Below are 21,799 nucleotides of genomic sequence, written 5' to 3'. Positions count from 1 at the left end.
AATCTAGTAACAGGGGATTTTTCTGTTTCGATACAATTACATTTATGTCTGCTGTTAGGAGCCAGTTATTATTATTAACCAAGAGACAACAACAACCACCACAACCAATTGTCATAGAATGCGTTCATTTTCTCCTCATCTCAGACAATTATATCTCAACAGTTTTGCGGTGATATCCCAGTCAATGAAGCATGATTCCCTCAGAGCATCAGCAGAAAGAATTTGTTTCCAAAAGACCAGCATTAAAATTAGTCACATTTTTACTTTTTGACTAGATCAAATGAGATGTTCCCGTTTGACTCCAGCCATTTCACTTAAAACTGAAGTTAGTTAACATTCAACACTGAAAAACAAATGAAAGGGTGGTCACCACATCATTACATTGCTGAAACTAACCTGAAATTGGCAAGTCCATGAATGGGAAAAAGAAATGACAAGATGTGCCCTAAACTTACTGAGGCAAAATCATACTGTTGCTATCAAAGTCTGACCTGAGTAAAGTAAAATCACTCAACACATACCTTTTAATGCGCAACGACCGAGCCGCGTTCTGCGCATGTGCTATGCAGAAGCCTACTGTGCAGAATTTTGGGCCCAGCTTCAGCACCTCGGTCAGCTGCCGTGCTCCTTGCTCCCGTTCGGCGCCGACCCGACCAAGGGTGAGGGAGGGGGTGGTAAATGAGCGGCGGGGAGGGGAGAAGCGGCCGGTCCCAGGACATGGGTCACGATCACCACCCCCCGCCCTGCTGGAAATGATGCTGGACCAGGGAGGTTGCCGAACCAAAGAATCCCAGACTAGAGAGGTTCAACCTGTACCGGTTATATTAATTAATAGATCAAAAGTATTACGATCACATAGCAGTTAGAACTCAGACATGACCTTATCAGTGCAGATATAATGCATGGTACAGGGTGCCCAATCACTAGATTTCCATGTTATAAGATTATATTAAAAACATTTAGATTAAATATAGTCTTGTTACAATACCTAGTAAAGTTTAATGTATGAAAATTCTTATTCATCATGATAGTAAACAAATTAAAACTAACAAATTTTGAGGTCCAACATCCGCTGTTAAAAAATGCAATGCTATCAAAGGCAAAAAGAGCTCTTCTCATGAAATGAAAAGAGAGTGTAGTTTTACATAAATACAACTTTCTATTCCTTCTTCTGGGTGGATTTGGATTCAGTGTCCTCTGGATTTGAACTTGCAGAGTAGCCAATGGTTTCTTCTTTCTTACTTGGAGTGCTTAGGAAAAGGTAAAAGTATTTTAACAGTGGTCTGTATTATCTAATTCAAATACATTTGCTGTGTTACTCAATGCAACTAAAATTACAATTGAGGTAAGAAATATAGAGCAAATGCATATTTCCCCACATTAGAATTTAACCATATAGCTAAAAGCAAAAGGACGCTGGCAATCTGAAATAAAAAATATAAAATGCTAGAAACGCTCCGTAGGTCAGGCATCATCTGTGGAGCGGAAGGTCAGCAGCCTGAAATGTTAACCCAACCTTCCTCCCTCCACAGATGCTACTTAACCGGATGACTGGTTTACAGCATTTTCTATTTTTATGGTAGCCCTATAACTTGAGCTTATGGAAGCTGTGGAATAAACTGAAATGCCTATTTTCTGCTGCAGGAGAGAGTATTACATTTTACTGAGGTCCTCCGATACTGATGGCTTTACAGCAATACATGAACTTTTTGTAAAATACCTAAAGGCCGCCACAACATTTTTGGTATGGTCTGGTTCTGCACTAGAGCTGCCATAATTTTTTTCCATTTTGCATTCAAGATAGTGGGAAAGTGTGGCTGAACCTGATTCACTAGATAGCTCGAGAATTAGGAAGGCAAGTGTGCAGGGGTTTATATTTTAAATTGTAAACAACAGGGTCAAATTGAACATCTTAAAAGTTTGATCCTTTCCATTCCACCCAGTTGATTGATTCCTATGCTTTTAAACTTTTACTTTCTAAAGGCTCAATTTTCCCCAGTATTTGCGCCATTTTTTTTGGAGCAGGCTACTTTTTCTGGCCTAACTTAAAAATCCCCAGTTTCCCCAATCAATTTGCACCAGCATAACTCAGTTAGTTATGAATTTTTTTTTAAGTCAGTCTTTTTTTCCAGTGTAACCAGCCACGTCTGGCCATTTAGAGAAGTTTGGCCAGCTGAGTTTTAATCCAGTTCTGATTAGGCCAGCGTATGCGGCCTGTCCTGAAAAAACCTTCTAGAGTTAAGGAAATTGGCGCAGGTAAGGAAAGCGGCGCAGCAGATGCCCGGACACACTGAAAGAGTTGAAAAACACATAGCAGCAACTTACCTCCAAACCCACTCGAAGGCTGTCCGATCCCATTCTCGGTCCCCGGTTCTCTCACACAGTCCGTTCAGACAGCGAGCGCACGTGCTCGAGAGCGATCGGCAAGCGGACAGCCTTCGGGCGTGATTGGAGGTAAATTGGTGCTATGTGTTTTTCAATTCTTTTAATGTGTTGGGAGGTGGCTGTATGCCTCAGCTTCCATGGTGTCCCTGGCGCAGATGCAGACTCCACCCCCAAAACTAAAGGTCGGGTTAGGCCACGTCAAAAAGAAGAGATCCAACAGGGAAACTTAAACTTTTTTTTGGCGTACTTGGGGGGGCCCCCCCCCCAAAAAAAAAAGAAATCGGGCGTAACTCTTCAAATATGCAAAAAAAAATGCTTTGGGGAAAATTGAGCCCATTGTCTCCCCAGACCTTGACACGGAAGTTGCCGAAACTTCTTGGGGATTGAATTGGTCTTGGGGCGGTAGTGCGAAATGGCATGCTCATTTTACACCCTGCCCAATTTTCATTTCCATTGAAGTCTTCTCTCTTTGGTGGCTTGAAATGGAAGTTAATTTGGATGGATTTGTTTCCAGTTCTTAAGTTTCAAGAATCTATCAAAAACTGTCATAATTTTGACAAGTATATTTTGTATTGACATTAACTTTCTCAAAGAAATAACAGGAGGAATTCCACCTCCTTGGTGAGATGCATCCTTACAATGTCAATTTTTCAGAAATTAGAGAGTAAATATTAAAGACAGTGAATGAAACAATTATTGCTAGCAATTTACAACAGGTTTTTTAGCACCTATGAAAAATATTTAACATCTTAAAGTATAGATTAATATTTTATTGTACCCATCTGAAATTAAAGTAGCTCAAAACATTTTATAGTTAATATATTGAATTCCCTAATAGAATTATATACAATTTACAGTATTGATGAAATGTCCTTACCTTGAATTGTGATAATAATTCATTGTGGTGGAAAACATAAAATAGCAGATTGCCAGAAGAGAAGAGATAGCCAATGATATGAGAACCAGCCCACATAAAAAACAAAGGAGGACGACTCCACCTACTGACAGCATCAGGCCTGGTAGATAAGTGAATAAAAAAAAACTACATTATTATACAGGAAACCAGGGGGAAAAAAAGAGACTGCCCCTCCCGATAAGGCCTCTGGCCGCCTGAAAGCGGCAGCGCGGAATGGCTGCTGACTCTGCGCAGAAGGGCTGCCATTTTGCATATTGTCCTTTGTGAGTTTTGGAGTGGTGCCCGGGACCACCCCGCCCATTTTCCCGCCGCCCTTAAAGGGGAGGGCGCACTGTTATGGCCTCCATATTATTTTTTTTGTCGGCCGTCTGCCAGGTCAGCCCGACAATTATGTCTCCCTGGTGGCCCAGTGGGCCTAACTTAAAAGTATGCAGAGCTCGCAGCGGCTCTCCCCTTTAACTGAAGGGGAGACGTTGTGACGCAGCACGTCCATGTCACACTTATGACTAGTTGGGGCGACAGAACCGCTGCAAGGGCACTTCCGCCCCTCAGCCGCCACAAGCCAAAAAAAACTACAAAGTGCCGAATATCGACAGCATCTGGAAAAACTTTTAAAAACGGAAGGTGTGCCCCGTTTCGGGTGGAGGGCAATTTCTACTCCTAAATATTTTATAGTGACAATCTATCAATGTAGGCGACTTGATAATTAAACCGGTTATATTTTTTCACTTCTTGTAGATATTGTGAACTCACAAATTTGTTTTTGTTTGCTAAAATGATTATTTTCACATCAGGGAGATGTAGAATTTTTTTTTAGTAAAAGAAAAATCTTGATAAAGACAAAAAACTGTAAATTACTTGCATTATCTGGAACTAATTAACAGAAAATGAAAATTATTTACAATGTATGGGAATTTGCTCTGATGCTTATGTGGTCAGAATATGAATATATCACACTAGAAGGCACGTTAATTGTTTTAACATTGTGAAATAAGTATAGGCTCCAATTTACAATTCATTACTGTAGGCTTTACTTAAACCTTGAAAATAAATTAGCTTGTGTTTTTTGCCATTCCAATTAAAATATTTCAATGTTATTTTTTGTGCCTAAAACCTTCCTTCATAGGCATTGCAGAGCAATCGATATCAAATTGCATGTGAAATTGTTGTTTAGAGGCCACTGTCTCTGGGATTCTCTAGTGAGCCACTCTCTGCCGCTGGTGTCCACAGGTTGAAACAGATCAGAATGAGGAGCTCTCCTACTGGGTATGATTTTTTTTAAAAACAGTTACACAGATGGTATGTGTCTACTTAGTTGGAAGTATATCTTCCCTGGCCCCAACCGAGACACACACAATACTCTCCTCATTAAATGAAGTTGCAGATCAGATGATTCTAATGGGGGGTTTTTTCCCCCTCATTTTTGGTTAATTAAGTAATTCTAATCAGAAATTCAATTCAAGGGAATAAAAACAGATGGGACGAGAAATTCATGCATGCTCATTTTTGCATTTGAAAATGTCATAACTTATATGTACAGTAATGTATGACCATGCATGATCTCTCCATTTAATAAACAGAATTTTCCCAGGGATGCTACAGGCAAAAATAGTGTTACATAAGAAATATTCTTGAAGCTTTCAGTACCTTCCATCACAATGAAACCGATGCAGGCCAAAAGAGATGTAATCACTGCAAAAATCAGGAACAAACCAACTGGCACAGCTGACATTATAGTAAAAACTAGTAGTAATAAGGCAAGGAAAGGGTGGTCATCTAGGTACTGACCCACAGAGGAACTCATGAAGGCTGCAACCTACGAACCAAACACAGTAAGACAGAGATTAGAACCAAAAAGTGTGAAATCATTCTTTGTACAGTTTAGATCAAACAATTGTTTTTCTTTGGTTAACTGAAATTATATAAGTAGTTTCCAATTTAATTTGGACATCTTCAGAAACATGTGGAGCAATTAATTTTCCAGCACTCGTTAATAATAATGGATTTACATAAAGTACAATAAGTTATTTACAAAGTACAATCAAAATATCAAATGATAATAAGGACAGAATACCAAAGTTTTAAGGAATGAGAAATGGTCATTTGTCCCTTTTGGTTTGCTCCTTCTAGGAGTCTGTGTACTACCTCCACTATTAAAAGTCAAGTCCCAACTAATTTTACATATACAAAAGCAAAATACTGCAGGTGCTGGAATCTGAAGTAAAAACAGGGAATGCTGGAAATCTCAGTGGGTCAGGCAACATCTGTGGCGAGAAAAACAGAGTTACCGTTTTGGGTCAATGACCCTTCGTCAGAACTGCCGAATGTTCGAAAAGAGCATTCTTAAGCAATGAAAGGGGGAGGGGACAAAGAACAAAAGGGAAGGTCTGTGATGGGTGGAAGGCAGGAGAGATTAGAGACACAAAAGGGATGATGGGCTGAATTGAAATGGTAATGATAGAGGTTAGAAAAAGGTTAATCTGGATAGGGTGTGAATGGTGTAGTAATGACCAGCTGCCATTATAGACAAAGAGAAAAAAAATTAAGATGGAGAAGGGGGGAGGGGGGGGGGGGGGGGGAGGAATGAAAAGGGAGCCAAAGATGGCCAGAGGTTAAGCTCTGAAAAATAGTTGAGTCCAGAAGGCTGTAAAGTGCCAAACAAAAGATGAGGTGTTGTTCCTCGAGCTTGTGTTGAGATTCATTGGAACAGTGGAGGAGTCCGAGGACAGAGATATCAGAGTGGGAGTGGAGTGGAGAAATAAAGTGACAAGCGACCAGAAGTTCAGGGTCACATTTACAGACTGAATGGAGGTGTTCAGCAAAGGAGTCACCCAATCTACGCTTGGTCTCCTCAATGTAGAGGAGACCACATAGTGAGCAGCGAATACAATAAACTAAATTGAAAGTACAAATAAATTGCTGTTTCTCCAGGAAGTTGTATTTGGGGCCCTGGAAAGTGGGAAGGGAAGGAGGTAAAAGAGCAGGTGTTGCATCTCCTGCCCTTGCACGGGGAGGGGGTGCTGGGGGCGACTGCGGAATGGACCAGGGTGTAGCGGAGGGAGCAGTCCCTTCGGAATACTGAGAGGGGAGGGGAAGAGGTGATTGGTGGTGGGATCACAATGGAGGTGGCGGAAATGGCGGAGGATGATCCGTTGAACGTGGAGGCTGGTGGGGTGAAAGGCGAGGACAAGGGGAACCCGGTCATGGTTCTGAGAGGGTGTAGAAGGAGTGAGAGCAGAGGTGCGGGAAATAGAACGGACATGGTCGAGGGCAATGTTAACCACAGCGGAGGGGAATTCTCGGTTGAGGGAAAAGGAAGACATATCAGAGACACTAGTGTGAAAGGTGGCGTCGTCAGAGTAGATGTGGTGGAGACACTGGGAGAGTGGAATGGAGTCCTTGCAGGATGCGGGGTGGGAGGAAGTAGAATATTCTTTGTTCCAGTCCTACCCCAGTCCCCTCCTTCATCTCTTTTTCCGGTACAGTGATGACTATCGGTGCAGTTTCCTGCTCTCGCCCTGAACATAAAAATTTCATTCACTTTGCATCCAATTTCCACCCTTCCCTCAGCTTCACATGGTCCATCTCTGACTCTTCTCTTCCTCGACTTCTCTGTCTCCATTTCTGGGGATAGACTCCACGTTCAACGGATCATTCTCTGCCATTTCCGCTACCTCCAACGTGATCCCACCACCAATCACATCTTCCCTTCCCCTCCCCTCAGCATTCTGAAGGGACCGCTTCCTCCACGACACCCTGGTCCATTCTGCAGTCACCCCCAGCACCCTCTCCCCTTCGCGTGCAAGGGCAGGAGATGCAACATCTGCCCTTTTACCTCCTCCCGTCCCACTGTCCAGGACATCAAATACTCCTTCCAGGTGAAACAGCGATTTACTTGTACTTTTTTTTCAATTTAGTATATTGTATTAGCTGCTCACGATGTGGTCTCCTCTACATTGGGGAGATCAAGTGTAGATTGGGTGACCGCTTTGCTGAACATCTCCAATCTGCAAGTGTGCCACTCCACTCCACACATAACAGAGAAAGGAATAGAAGGATATGTTGATGGGGTTAGATGAAGAAGGGTGGGAGGTGGTTCAGGTGCAGCATAAACACTGGCATGGACCTGTTGGGCCAAATAGTACTTACAACGCACATATAGACTGTGTCATACTAAGTGATATGGAATGTTTTACCAGAAACAGCTGTGGAATCAAAATCCATAATAGCATTTAAAAATGGGAAAAAATATTTGAAAAGGAAAAAAAAAATGTATGGGCAAAGGGCAGAGGAACTGGATTAAATGGATTTCTTAGCAAAAGCACGATGGGGCTGAAAGGCCTTCTTTTGTGCTACATGATTGTAACCTGACTTAACAGTATGGAAGTGACATACTGAATAGAATATTCAATTGGTATTCTTATATTTATTTCACTAACTTCCAATCCCTTTCATAGCCAGTACGGTTCCTTTTCAAAAGCAATTAAATCGACAGCATTAACTAACTTCATTAAATGTCTGTTTCTTGCATCTACTGTTCTGTGGAGGGATATAAAGAGTGGGAGAATAGGCTTAGAGGAACGGATATAAAGAGCGGGACACAGCAGACCTGAGCAGCAACAAAAAAAGTGTGATGTCACAGGACAACAGGTAGATGATTGGTGGGCAAGTTGTACACTTTTTTTTCCTTTTAAACTAAGAGCTGGGGAACTATAATTAATCACTTATCTAGATACACTAAATAATTAATATAACTATAAATAAATCATTTGATTCAAAACTTTAACTAATTAAATAAGCAAATAAATAAAGTCTAGACATGACAGGGCAGGCTATGTGTCAGGACTGCAGTATGTGGGAGTTTGTGGACAGCGAGACTGTCCCGGATTCCCACATCTGCAGTATGTGTCACTGCCTGTAATCACTCCGGCTCAGAATCATTGAGTTGGAGTGAGAGTTAAAGATACTCTGAAACATAAGGGAGGGGGGAGGAATTTCTCGTTAGTTTTATCCAGAATGCACACACCCCAGACAAAAGCACAGGTTCAGGAAGGGGAGTGACTGACTGTTAGGGAGACTGATATCAAGGACTTAGATGTCGAGGAGGAGGTCTCGCAGACACTGATCCTGTCCAACAGGAATAGAAATGTGGTAGTGATGGGGGAATTCTATAATTAGGGAGATAGAGAGTGTCCCCTACAGCTACGAGCATGAATCCTGAAGGGTGCGTAGTCTATCCGCCAGGGTAAGGGATAGCTCATGGCGGTTGGAGAGAAACTTGGAAAGGAGGGAATAAATCCAGTAGTCGTGGTCCATGTTAGAACAAACGACATGAGTAGGAGGTCTTGCTGAAAGAGTATCAGAAATTAGGCTCCAAATTAAAAAGCAGGATCTTGAGGGCAATAATCTCTGGATTATTGCCCGAATCATGTACAAATTGGCATAGAAGCAGACAGATCAGGAGAATTAACACATGGCTAAAGGGCTGGTGTGGAAAAGAGGGGTTCCTTTTCATGGGACAGAGACACCATTTCAGAAGAAACCTCTTTACTCAAAGAGTGGTGAGAATGTGGAACTCGCTACCACAGAGTGATTGAAGCGAATAGTATAAATGCAATTAAGGTGAGGCTAGATAAACATGAGAGAGAGTAGGGAATAGAGGGTTATGCTGATAGATCTGGATGAGGATGGATGGGAGGAGGCTCAAGTGGAGCATAAACGCCAGCATGGTTAGGCTGAATGGCCTGTTTTTGTGGCGTATATCCTATGTAATCCTATATACACACACAAATAGCAAATAGAATATCATTTAATATCAGGTTTCTGAATTATATAAAGACGCCTGTGCCAAGTTAGACCATTACAAAAAGAATTTAGTGTGATTTGTCAACCAAAGATTAATAATTTATTTCAGCCAGACCCTTTCAGAATGACATGTTAAATGCAAAACTGACCAGTAGTTATTCAGGAAATGGAAAACTCCAGCTTGTTCAAAACATATTTTCAGTCAGAGCATACCCAGTTATTCAACTATATTAAACTAAGGTCCTTTAGGGCTTGGTGTGTGTTTTCTGGTATGTTATAGTTCAATCAATTTCTAGTTAATAAAACATGAATCAACAATTAAAATTCTGAATTAATGAATAATACTTGATAAATCTACACAGCTCAAAAAATTACAAACTATATTTCCTATGAATAGGGGATGTCTTTACAGTAAATGTATTATTGATACCAAAAAGGCATTATTAAAACCTTATTCAGTTGACTATTCAATGTCATAAAATGTGCCATAGCATAATGCTTTTAATATTTAGACAGGATTCCTGCACCACCCAGTGCTCAACCGTCCAGAAGTGATGACGTACATGAAGGACATCATACCTTTGAGTTGCTGTTGATTGTATGCATCATTGTATTAAATCGATTCTGCAGGTCTTGCATTTCTCTTGATAATGGTAACCCTTCAGAGTCTGACATTTTACCCTGCATTTCATTTACTTCCAGCAGGATGGATCCTCAGCGATACAAAATGTGGCCTGTACAGAAGAAAGGAGGTTTTTTTTTTTTTAAAAAAAGCAATGCATAGATCCCACTTGCTGAAAATGCAATAAAACTGATTGAGTTTACAGGCGGCTTGAAATGCACAGCTATAGGTTCTCCTGAAATTTTAGTACCAGAGCAAACACACAAATAGCTATCACAAACTAACCTTGTGAAATACTGTTACAAGTAATTACATTTTTCTAATGCCTGATAACATTAAAACGGTGAAGCTTTTAATACAAAATAAAGTTAATCTATTTCCATTTACAGACATACCCATCAGGTCAGGGTCACTTTCTAACCATCCAAAAGACTGATTCTCAGGGATCCCCATCTCCCTAAAAATATCTGGTTAGATGCTCACACAGATTTTCCCCTTAATATACGGTAACTTTTCTGCTCACGCAGGAGCATGGGATTCAACTTCCTGAATGAAAAATAGGATGCTTTTTATAGACAATAAAATAAAAAGTTAGCAGCTGAACCAACTGGTTGCTTTCACATTGAGAAAACTGATACAACATTTTGTCCAGATCCAGTGGCTTAATAAATAAGCAATCGACCTCCTAAGCCAGGGACATGGACTTAAATCCCATCCAGGGTAAAGTGTTCGGATTTTTGATCAGAAAACTGACTGGATTATTTGGATCCAGTCGGTTCAGTTAGTATCTCTCAGTCAGAAGGTTGCGGGTTTAAGCTCACAACAGCACTTGAGCACATGAATTAGCCAGATACTCCAGTGCAGTATTGAAGGAGTGCTGGATTTCAGACATGACTTTAAACAAAGGTCCTATCTGACTATACAGGCGAGGTTAAATGTTGTCACGGGAAGACAACTGGTCTTCTATAAAAACGGTATTAAAATGGACAAAAGGCCTTCATCCAAAGCTATTTTGTGACGAGCACAATCTAGCTGATTCATATTTTAATTGATAATCACTCAGCCATTTATCACATTTACAGTACATTAACTGGCCACGGTTCTAATCTGTACTCTGGTAATAAAGGTGTGCATACAATTTCACTTTGTTGGCATTGACATTTAAAAATTGGAGATAATGCTACAATTCTACAGTGCCATTTCTCCAATTTGTGCTCCCCACTGGGAGAGTACAATTAATGCTTTTATACTTTTAATTTATTAAAAAGACAGGTTAGTTACTTCACTCAAAAGCAGTATTCAGTTTTATAATAGCAAGTTTTTGGATTTTAAATTGACTATTAAGAGAATTTGGACTAGTTGCAGCTGCACTTTAAATTCCCAGTGTTCTTTTTCATATTTTATCCTTTCTGTTCCTACTGTGGCTAACCAGCTGCATCATTCTGACTCTTTGGACTCCTCAAAATAAAGCTGATCCCCTGCATCAGTGATCTTCGATACATAGGATACGTATTAAATAATGAGCCACACACTCAGTTTAATTTGTCTCTATAACTCGGTCTCTAGTTTAGCAGCTAATTTCACTAATGGCTATCGGGTTATAGTGCTGCCTTCAAAATGGGACAGGCATAATACCAGTCAGCTTAAATCTTCAAATTAACAATAGAATTAGAACTACTATTCATTTGAAGAAGTACAATTATCATAATAAAAACAGAAAATGCTGGAAATCAGTGGGTCAGGCAACATCTGTGGAGAGAAACAGAATTAATGTTTTGGGTCAAATGACCCTTTGTCAGAACTGGCGAACGTTCGAAAGAACAGATTCTTAAGGAGCACTGAAAGGGGGAGGGGAGGAAAGAACATTTTCAGCATTTTCTGTTTTTATTTCAGATTCCAGCATCTGCAGTATTTTGCTTTTGTACAATTACTATCACATGCATTTAAGTACAAGTAAAGCCAGAAAGCTGGATGCCACAGTGCATTGATGAAGGTGCTATCTTTTGGATGAGCTGCTAAACTGAGGAAAAATCTACCTATTGAAGTGAACTGAAATGATCCCATGGCACTATTTGAAGAGGAGCAGGGGAGTTCGCCTGCTGTCCTGACCAACATTATTCCTCAACTACCACCACCAAAATAGATTAACTGGTCATTTATACAATTGCTGTTTGCATGACCTTGTTGTATACAAATTGGCTGCCACGTTTGCCTGCAATAACAGTGATTATACTTATCGCTTCTCGGCCTTTTGGCTAAGATCATGCGTAACTGACCTGACAGGGGAGTAGCCACCATGACCTCCGGGTGGTTCTCCCTGGATCAGGAAGGTATATGCTTGCTTTTTTGGAAACAGGAGGTGGGTGGGGTGGCTTGACCCATCCACCTCCACGGAGGTGTGTGGGGGACCTGACCCATCCACCTCCATGGCACGAACCTGGTATTGCAGTACTTCCAGGAACGGTGCAGTGGCTCTAGGCCTTTTGGCTAAGAGCATTGGCGCAGAGTGATCCTTGGCGTGTGCAAGGTGACCTCTGGCGTTTGTGATTTGACAAAGAATTGGAACGATTGGCTACGAATTTCAAAAAAAAAAACAGTGATTATACTTCAAAAAGGAATTCATTGGCCTTGTGACAAACTAACGATGTGAAAGGCACCGTTTAAATGCAAGTTATTTTTCTTTAATATTAAGTTATTGGATTCCTCTTCAGTTCCACAACAATGTGCTGTGTTAATTGTACACTACTGTAAGCATATGTAATATATAGCACCATTTCTGAAGATGTGGCAAACATATCACATAGATGTACATGAATTTAAATAAATGAGAAGCACAAATTCAGCTTAAAAAGAGTATAATGTAGTAACCATTGCAGAGACTTTGCTACAAGCTGGGCATGTCTGGGAGTTAAATGTTCCAGGCTATAGGATTTTTAGAAAGGACAGGGAAATTGGGAAAGAAAAAGCAGAAATATTGGGCCCAAGTTTCCACATGATTTGAACCTGATTTTTTAGGAGCAACTGGTGGAGAACGGACTATCTTAGAAATCGCAATTCTCCACATTTTTTTTTCTGCAATTCTAGTCAGGTAGAACAGTTCTACTTTGGAACAGAATTTTTTCTTCAAAAGGGGGCGTGTCCGGCCACGGACGCCTGATTTGAAAGTTTCCACAGTGAAAACGTACTCCAAACTAAAGTAGAATGGAGCCAGTGAAGATTTTTGTAGAACTGAAAAAACCTGTTCTACACATTAAAAAATCAGGCGCAGGTTACAAATTAGGCATCCAGAACGAGGGGGGGTGGGGGAGGGAAGTTATTAAATTCTATAATAAATCCTTATTTATACTTATACAAATAAATCCAACCTGAATAAACATTTATAAGCAAAGAAAAGATTAAATAAACCATCTTCCTACCTGTGTGAAAGTGCTTCAGGCAGGCCTTTCGGGACCGAAGGCTGAACTGGCTGGCCCGAGACTTCAGGCAGGGCCCGTCCCCAGCACCAGATTTACAGGTAGGTGGCGTTGGGTTGGGTCGGGGAGGTTCGGGTCAGGGGGGCGTGGGGGGGGGGGGGAAGAGAGAGAGAGAGAGAGAGAGAGAGAGAGAGAGAGAGAGAGAGAGAGGTCGGATCCAGTCCGGGAGCGGGAGTCGGGTCGGGTCCAGTGGGGGGGGGGGGGTCGGGTCGGGGGGCGGGAGCGCGGGTCGGGTTGGGTCCAGTCGGGGGGGCAGGGAGTGAGAACAGGAGTGCGGGTCAGTCGGGGGGTGGGCGCGCGGGTGTCGGGTCTGATCCGGAGGCAGGGGGGGCGGGGAGCGGGTGTTGGGTCTGGTCCGGAGGCAGGGTGGGAGGGGGAGCGGGTGTCGGGTCTGGTCCGGAGGCAGGGGGGGGCAGGGAGCGAGTGTCGGGTCTGGTCGGGGGGGGGGGAGCAGGAGCTGGCCGTGGGAGGAGCATTATTCACGCAGCCCCAGTGAGGTCATTCAGCCAGGGCTAGGGGCTGCGTGCTTCGGGCCCCTCCCACACAGTTCGGCGCCTGGAGCTACTGCACTTGCGTGCCCACTGTAGCGCGCATGTGCAGAGGTCCCGGCACTGTTTTCAGCGCAGGGACCTGGCTCCGCCCCCCCACAGCTCGTGCTGGCTGCGCCGAGGGCCAGAAAGTAGGTGGAGAATGCCGAGGATTTTTTTTAGGCGCACTTTGTGGCGCAAAAAACGAGCGCCCAGCTCGGAGGGGCGCCCGTTTTTTTTCTTGTGGAAACTTGGGCCCATTGATTCTACTGCTGTAATTATGTATTAAGAAAGGATTTAAGTAACGATTATTAGTTAGTGGAAAAATTATGGGTCGAACTAAGGAACAGCAAAGGATGCAAGACTATGGTGAGTTGTCTACAGACCTCCTGACAGTAGTAATGTAGGAGTGTATAAGTATGGAGATTAGAGAAGCACATAGCAAAAACAATGTGGTTATCATGAGAGATTTTTATTACTATAGACTGGGAGAAGCAGAACAGCTAAAGTAGTAAAGGCAACAAATGTCTCGAATGTATTCAGGATAATTTTCTGGCACAATAAGTTTTAGAACAGATAAGGGAACAGGCGATTTAGTGATGAGTAACAAACCAGAATTAGTTAACCATCTGACGGTAACGGAACATCTTGTGAATAGTGATTATAATTTGCCTGAATTTGATATTAGATTTCAGAGGGAGAAGGGAGAGTCACAAACCAAGGTTTTACATTTACACAAGGCAAATTTCGAAGAGCTGAGAAATAAAGTCATCACAGTAAACTGGGCTGCGCTTTTAACGGGTAAATCCACGAACAGTGGGAAGTATTCAAAGAAGTATTTGGTAAAATACAAAACCTGTACATACCCCATAAAAAGCAAGAGCTTCACTGTGTAGTTAAGAAACCATGATCAACAAATGAAGTACGAGACAGAATCGAGCTAGAAGAAAAGGCTTACACAAACGCAATGAAAAGTGGAAATCTAGCAGACTGGGAGAGCTATACAGGTACAAAGCAACAAAGGGTTAGTAAGCTGTGCAGATGGGAGCAGGAAGTTACAAAGGGAGATAGATAAAGTGAGGGAGCAAAACTGTGGCAGATGGAGTTCAATGTGGGGAAGTGTCATCCACTTTGGATCTAAGAAAGACAAATTGGAATATTTTCTTAATCGTGAGACTAGGAAGTGATGCTTCAGTAGTGCAGAGCCTTAGTCAGATCCCATCAGGAGTAGTGTACCTCAGGAAGGATATATTGCCTTGGAGGGGCAACAGTGCAGATTCACCAGAATTATACCGGGGCTTAAAGGGTTAAATCGAGTCACATAAACTTGGCTTGCTTTAGAAGGTTGAGGGCAGATTTAATTGAGGTGTTTAAAATTATAGGGAATCAATAGAGTAGGAAATAGATTCAGAGAACTGTGTGGCACCTCAGGACATTTCTTAATTTGCAAACTAAACAATTTCAGCATTTACAATAGACAATTATTGTAATACAAAAGCAAAATACTGTGGATGCTGGAAATCTGAAATAAAAACAGAAAATGCTGGAAATACTCAGCTGGTGGGGTAGCACCAGTGGAAAGAGAAACAGTTAACGTTTCAGGTCAATGCCAAAAGATTGTGTGTCTTTGTAGCCTTTTCAAACTTACTGTCGAACTCATCGGGCTATAGTCAATGTTTGCAAAGTGCTCCCTTACCATCAGATTATTTATTAATTTTGGCTTGTTACTCATCACTAGATCTAGTATGGCCTGTTCCCTTGTCAGTTCTAAAACATAATTGCCAATGACCGCAAATTCCAGACCAAGCAAAGGCACTCATCTCTGGCCCAAGAAAGCAGCCTAGAGATCTTGCGATCTCCATGGCAAGAAGTTTGCCTTTTTCGATGTTCATGTGATGTGTGCGCTCTTTAGTGGGGATTCCCTAGTGCGATCTGCTGTGACGTCAACAAGCTCGCTAAGCAACCAATTACTGCAGATTTCTCAGACAGGGAACCACAAAATGAGAAGCTACTTTTATCCAGACTTTAAAAAAAATGTTAGCGACCAAAACAATGATTGGGGCTTTCACATGGGGATAAGATAGAACCTGAAATATGAACAGACATTTTTTTTTTTCAGTTTCTTAAAAATTGTATTTATCATAATGGAGAAATTTGACGCTCCACAAAATTAAAAATTAGTTTTTCCAGGGCCATAACATTTGCTTAGCAGTCAATATGCTGTTAAAACCCCAGTTTACAATTAATCCAACAAGGCTTAATATTTAATGGGATAATTACAGCAAAAGTACTGCAGAAAAACCCAAGTTTTTGTAAGTTTAACTGGTTTCACCGATTATATTGATTGTCGGCTATGGGGGAGGGGGGGGGGGGGGGGAGGAGAGGGGCAGAGTGATGGAGCAGTGAATGACTGACCGCAACTTCAGGATTTCCGTGTTTAGATGCGAATGCGCTACATCCTGATGTTACGGTCAGTTTCAAAGGGGTGATAATGGTGACGCTTTATTATCCACCCAAATTCCAGCCTATTGTTTCAGAAAACTGTCCCGGATATGCTCGAGAAGTTCATTGCCTTTACAACCAGAGTTGTTTTGCATCTCAGTCTGAAAATTAAAATCTCCCATTATAATCGCTTTGCCATTGCTACATGCTTCTCTCATCTCCATATTTAACCGAAAAATGCATAATCCAAGATGTTACATAACAAGATCAGATTCAATCGTGCCATCACTCTCCTCTATTTTATTTCAATAAAAAAGACAAACACTAAAAACTGCACAGAATATAGAAATAGCCTCTGTAGCAGTCATACATCAAGATCCAATTCCGACTGTCAATATACTGTCTGAATCACCACAAGCAACTAAGCAATACCACTTACAAGACAATGCCTTCATTTCTTTCACACTAATGCTTTTCAAATTAGAAGATTACTATGCCACCTGCAATTCCAACTAGAATCAATACACAAACAACTTTATTACTCCTTGTGTTTTATGGCTGTGCCCAATCATAATTTAAATTTGATACCAGGATTCATGTGATATTCTGATTTATACATTATGGAAATCAATAGTTGCTTGGTGACGCAAAGCTGTAACACAATCTCTCAGTTCAGATTACTTTATAAGAAGCAATTGAGGTTTGCTTTTAGGTTCAGGGTGTTCTCTAAATTGTGATTATGTTATACACACGCCAAACCTTCTATTCTATTGTACAACTAAATAATTGTTGGGTAACTATTTAACATTAGAATTTGTCTATTTGGTATCGCAACCATTATAGAACATGGATAATACGAGTACATGTCGGCTACACTTGGCATGTTGGCAGTAAATTCACTAATAATTACCACAAAGAAATGTTTTCTTCCTTCTACAAAATAGTGTACGCTTCATGCCATCTCCTTCCGTCAAGCCTGCTAATTTCAATGTGTGCTGTTGGGCTGAAGGAATTGCCATGGTACATTACAGCAGGACTCAAACTCCCAAGCAGTGAATGGTAGATTGTCTAAAACTGAGAAGTTTATCAAACGGATTGACGATCCATACTCCATCCAACGACTGTCCAACCTTTTCGAGCAGCAGGCTGAATCAGTATGCCACAACTATAGAGTAGGCAGCCTATGAACAAATCACTTTTGAGTCAGATAGAATCAGTTAAAAACCAAGACCGACTCACTGTTTTCTGCTTCTTGGGACTCGTGCAGTGTGCCATCCCTACCAGGTAACACAAATGCTTTTAAAAACGAAAGAGCAGCTACAGGATATTCTGGGTAATAGTAATGTACAAACTCACTTTCTCTGAAATAATTTGCAGTAGCCTGTGCACTCAAAGTTCACTGACTGAATTGGGAAACAGCGCTGATAAAACTGCAGTTTTCAGCTGCTAGCTCCTCCACAATGAACCACAAGACTTCTCTGTAACCAGCAGATAAATCAATACTCAATTTGCAACACTTTCATTTAGAATACAGAAATATCACATGGACACATTCTTAACTTGCTTTCCATCATAACATGCAAAGCAAATGCCGAGCCTGATGACTTTTTTTGGGAACCGTCCAAGAACCTTCCCATGCCTGGGACTATAATTTTGTATTAATAACTTAGTAAATTATTGGGAATTATGATAAAAATATCAAAAGCATTGAAGATCATTATAACAATCATAAAGTCATGGGAAGTTTTCTAGTAATAAAACTGTATTTTGATAATTTTTCTCACTCTGCAATTCTGCTTCTCTTATTTCCCTTGTGTCTCTTTAATCCACTTGCTTTTTTTAAAACCTTAATTTTAAATTCCTTATTCTGTTTTACTTCTTTCTCCTGTTTATCTCTAAAGGAAAGTTAAACACACATAAAAATGTACACTCAAAGTTTGTGCTAGGTCAGAAAACCAAACAACAGGCTAGAAAGGAGCTTTAAAGTGGTTGGCTCAAAGCAGCAGCATGAGCACTGAAGCAGACAGGTAGGTTAGTGCCACCACAATCTGGAATCAGGAAGGCAGGCAAGTTGGAGCCTGCGGCCTCAGGAATTAGGTGAGTGAGGTGGAGCAACAGGTGGGAGAATGGGTTGCAGTTTGCAGCATTGGGAATCAAGTGAGGAATGGGTTGCAGTCTGCAGAATTAGGAGAGAGAGTGGTTTGCAGTCTGCAGCATCGAGAATCAGGTAGGTTTCAGCCATCAGTGTCCGGAATCACGAGTATCATTTTTGAATACTTCCTTGAAAAACCACCAAATATTGACACTCCAAGGTACCCCCTTCCCTAATTTCCAAAAGTTTGTGCAGGCACCCAAACAAAAAAGCTGTGCTATAATGGCAAGACATATTTATTAAAATACAGCAATAAGGAGACTACTAAGTCAACAAACAAAAATCTGATTGATACGAAATGAACTACCTCATAGTCACTGTGGGATTCTTTTGTAGATCCCCTAGGATCAGGAATCCCAGTTTGAAGATATCAAACTTATGACCCAAGAATCATTTAACTGAATTTCTGGCAATACAACAGCTTGCATTTAAACAGCATCTTTAATTACAAAATTTCCCAGGAACATCAGAGTGGTATAAATGCTATGCCAGGGAGAGCAAGTTTAGGGAGGGTGGTTGAAGTCTTTGGCAAAGAAAAACAGGTTTTGAGAATTTCCTAAAGAGAAAAGTAGAAAAGGTGGAAGGGTATAGGGAAGAAGTACTACTAACTGCAGCATACTCCCTCCCTAAACCTTTCTAACTCACTACACAAGAAGTCGCACTCTCAGCAAGCTAAAACTCCAATGCAGTTTGCTCACAGATTATTAACATTAGCAGTGCAATTGCTAGATTCTCTGACCTGAAACATGAAGGGTTTTTCTAAAATCTTTAATTCCTGAAATCTATTCAATATGGATTCCAACCACTTCCTGTAGGAAATACTAAATTCAGTGTCATACTGCAAAATTTGGAAGGTCACTATATATTAGACTTGCCTCAGCACATCACTAGGAGTTAACTGTCAGAAAGGTTTAATCATTTATACAGTCCAGTTAATGGGCTCAATTTTCCCCAGTGATGTGCGCTGTTTTTTTTGGAGCAGGCTGCTCTTTTTGGCCTAAGTTGGAAAAACCATAGTTTCCCCAATCAATTTGCACCAATGTAATGGGGACTGAGAATAGGACCAGACCATTCAGGCAAGGTCGGAGGTAATTTGCTGCTATGTGTTTTTCAATTCTTTTAATGTGTTGGGAGCTGGCTGTATGCTTCAGCTCGCATTGTGTCCCTGGTTACCATGCCAGCCCGATCTTTTTGTCGGAGATCAAGGCTCCACCCCCAAAACGAAAGGTCAGGTTAGGCTATGCCAAAGAGAAGAAATCCAACAGCGAAACTTAAGAATTTTTTTTTTGCCATACTTAGGCCCCCAAAAATCAGGCGTAACTTTTCAAGTATGCCAAAAAAATGCTTTGGGGAAAATTGAGCCCCTTGAATGTGATACAGACTTACTGTTTTCATTAGGATATAGGAGATTCAGGGGTGATTTGATAGAAATATTTTAAATTATGAATGCATGAAATAGAGTAGATACAAACAGACGGCTTCCAGTGATTCAGCAACCTAGAATGAGAGGACATAGATACAAGATTAAACGCAGGAAATTTAGGTCAGAGTGTAGGCCCCAAATTTTTTTTTTTATAAACACATCGGATTATGGGGCTGTGGAACACACCATCAGGGTTAGTGACAGAAGCAGAGGCCATGTCAATAGTTAAGAATAAATTAGGTAGTTGAAGGACAGTAATAAAAGGATGTTGGAAAAGAGGAGGCACATGGGATCAGGATTACTTCTCGTGTGAAGGATAAAGAGGGACTGGTTAGATCTAGTGATAGTTTATTGAAATTTCTACGTAATCAGGTTCCTTTCTCCAGACCACCTCCTTGGGAGATAAAAGCAGCCCCTTCCCTGGGCCCCACTTGGCAACAAGCAGAGAAGCCCCTTCCCTGGGCCCCGCACAGCAACAGGCAGTGAAACCCCTTTCCTGGGCCCCGCACAGCAACAATGAGTGACGCCCCTTCCCTGGGCCCCACATAGCAACAGGCAGTGAAGCCCCTTCCCTGGGTTCCACATAGCAACGGAGGCGGAGCTTTCTCCTCCAAGGCCAACATAACATCGAACGACGCCACATCCGCACTCCCATAGCAACCAGTTCATGGCCTGGTCCTCTCCTAGAGGCGGGGGCTTGATGACAATTTACAGCCGAATCGGACCCGTGAAAATGGCCGCGGCTGCGAGCGAGACTTTACCAGAGGACGCCTGCTTATATTTCTGCTGATCCGAGGGGGCAGGGGGATAGAGTCGGTCAGTCCAAGCAGATCCTCGCCCTGTCCAACACCCGGCCAGAACCAACCTGCAGGATGCTGCTTCCCCAAATACCGGTGACCTTGTCCCCGGCGATGTTAAACCTCCTTCCTCTCCGCTGCTAATGCCGCCACAGATACCCTCTGCTGATTTATTTTATACACTTTGCGCCCGTAATGTAGAATGCAACAAGTCCCGGAAGCTTATGATTCGCTGTTCCGGAATCTAAGGGACGTGTCTTTATTGCTAAGCGCGCGAGAGACAACGGCGTGCACATGATGTTGGGGTAGGGACTGGAGGACAGTGCAAATCATATTACATAAGTTTCCTTTCAGTTTGTAAGTCGTTTGATGACACTGGGACACCATAATATTTTCAACTCTTAATCCCCCCCGCCCTTTCCCTCCCATTTATAGTCCCATAAAAGCTCGGAAGATAACTGAAATTAGCGTAGTGGGGTAAGGATTAAAGACTTGTATTTATATAGCACCTTATCACGCCTCTCAGACACGTTTCAAAGTACTTCATATATAATGAATTACTTTCAAGTGCAATGAATGATTGTTATCTTGACACGAATGTAGTACCGCCACTGCCTTTTTATACGAATTAAAGCTGCACAACTTTTTAAAAAGCATGTTTTTGAGGAATGAATTGTAAGTAATGCTATATAACTCTAAAGATTGTCTCTTGCTCCCCTTTTAACAATGGACATTGTTCCCTTATTTTTTCTTGGCCTGAAAACCAAATAAAACAAATACCCTTGTTCGGTATTGGAATTGCTCCAACTCACCTACTTTACATCCTTAAGTTACTATTGAATAGGTATTGCTGTATACGCAGCTGACTTGCACTTCCTAACTTGGAGACTTGCTGATCTGCATTCTAGCCAGGCCAAAATCTGTTCATTGGATCCTTTATGGAGCAATGTGCTCTCATGCCTGACAGCAACACAATAGTTGTTTAATGTGAGGGGAGACCCAAATTGATGATGGCTGGAAAACTTTGATAAAATAGGCATTGGAGATTTTGAAACTACTTTTCCTATATGGGGGAAGAACCACAAACTTAAAATAATCCCTCTACACTTTTTCCTCTGATAGGTGAGCAGGAGTAGTTTAAACTCTATAGGAACATCAGTCGGCAATTCAGCCCATCAGACCTCTTTATTTTATTAGCCAAAGGTGTCTGGCTTGACTTAGTGGTATAAATGCAAGTCTTGTTGGTAGCACTCTTGC

General features: G+C 41.6%; 1 protein-coding gene and 1 pseudogene across 1 annotated transcript; one reads left to right on the top strand and one right to left on the bottom strand.

The window, feature by feature from the left end:
* Positions 1-242: 242 nt before the first annotated feature.
* On the bottom strand, positions 243-20,771 carry LOC139281064 (lipid droplet assembly factor 1-like). Its single transcript, XM_070900966.1, has 5 exons — positions 20,611-20,771; positions 9,686-9,840; positions 4,949-5,117; positions 3,263-3,401; positions 243-1,250 (listed from the first exon to the last, which is right to left on the bottom strand). The coding sequence occupies exons 2-5, from the start codon at positions 9,791-9,793 to the stop codon at positions 1,160-1,162; spliced, it is 507 nt and encodes a 168-aa protein (XP_070757067.1). The 5' UTR covers positions 9,794-9,840; positions 20,611-20,771; the 3' UTR covers positions 243-1,159.
* Positions 11,964-12,202, top strand: LOC139226015 (U2 spliceosomal RNA; annotated as a pseudogene).
* Positions 20,772-21,799: the final 1,028 nt, after the last annotated feature.

This window comes from Pristiophorus japonicus, chromosome 15, assembly GCF_044704955.1.
Source record: "Pristiophorus japonicus isolate sPriJap1 chromosome 15, sPriJap1.hap1, whole genome shotgun sequence".
In the NCBI taxonomy this organism is placed as follows: domain Eukaryota; kingdom Metazoa; phylum Chordata; class Chondrichthyes; family Pristiophoridae; genus Pristiophorus; species Pristiophorus japonicus.
This window is presented reverse-complemented; position numbering and strand designations above follow the sequence as displayed.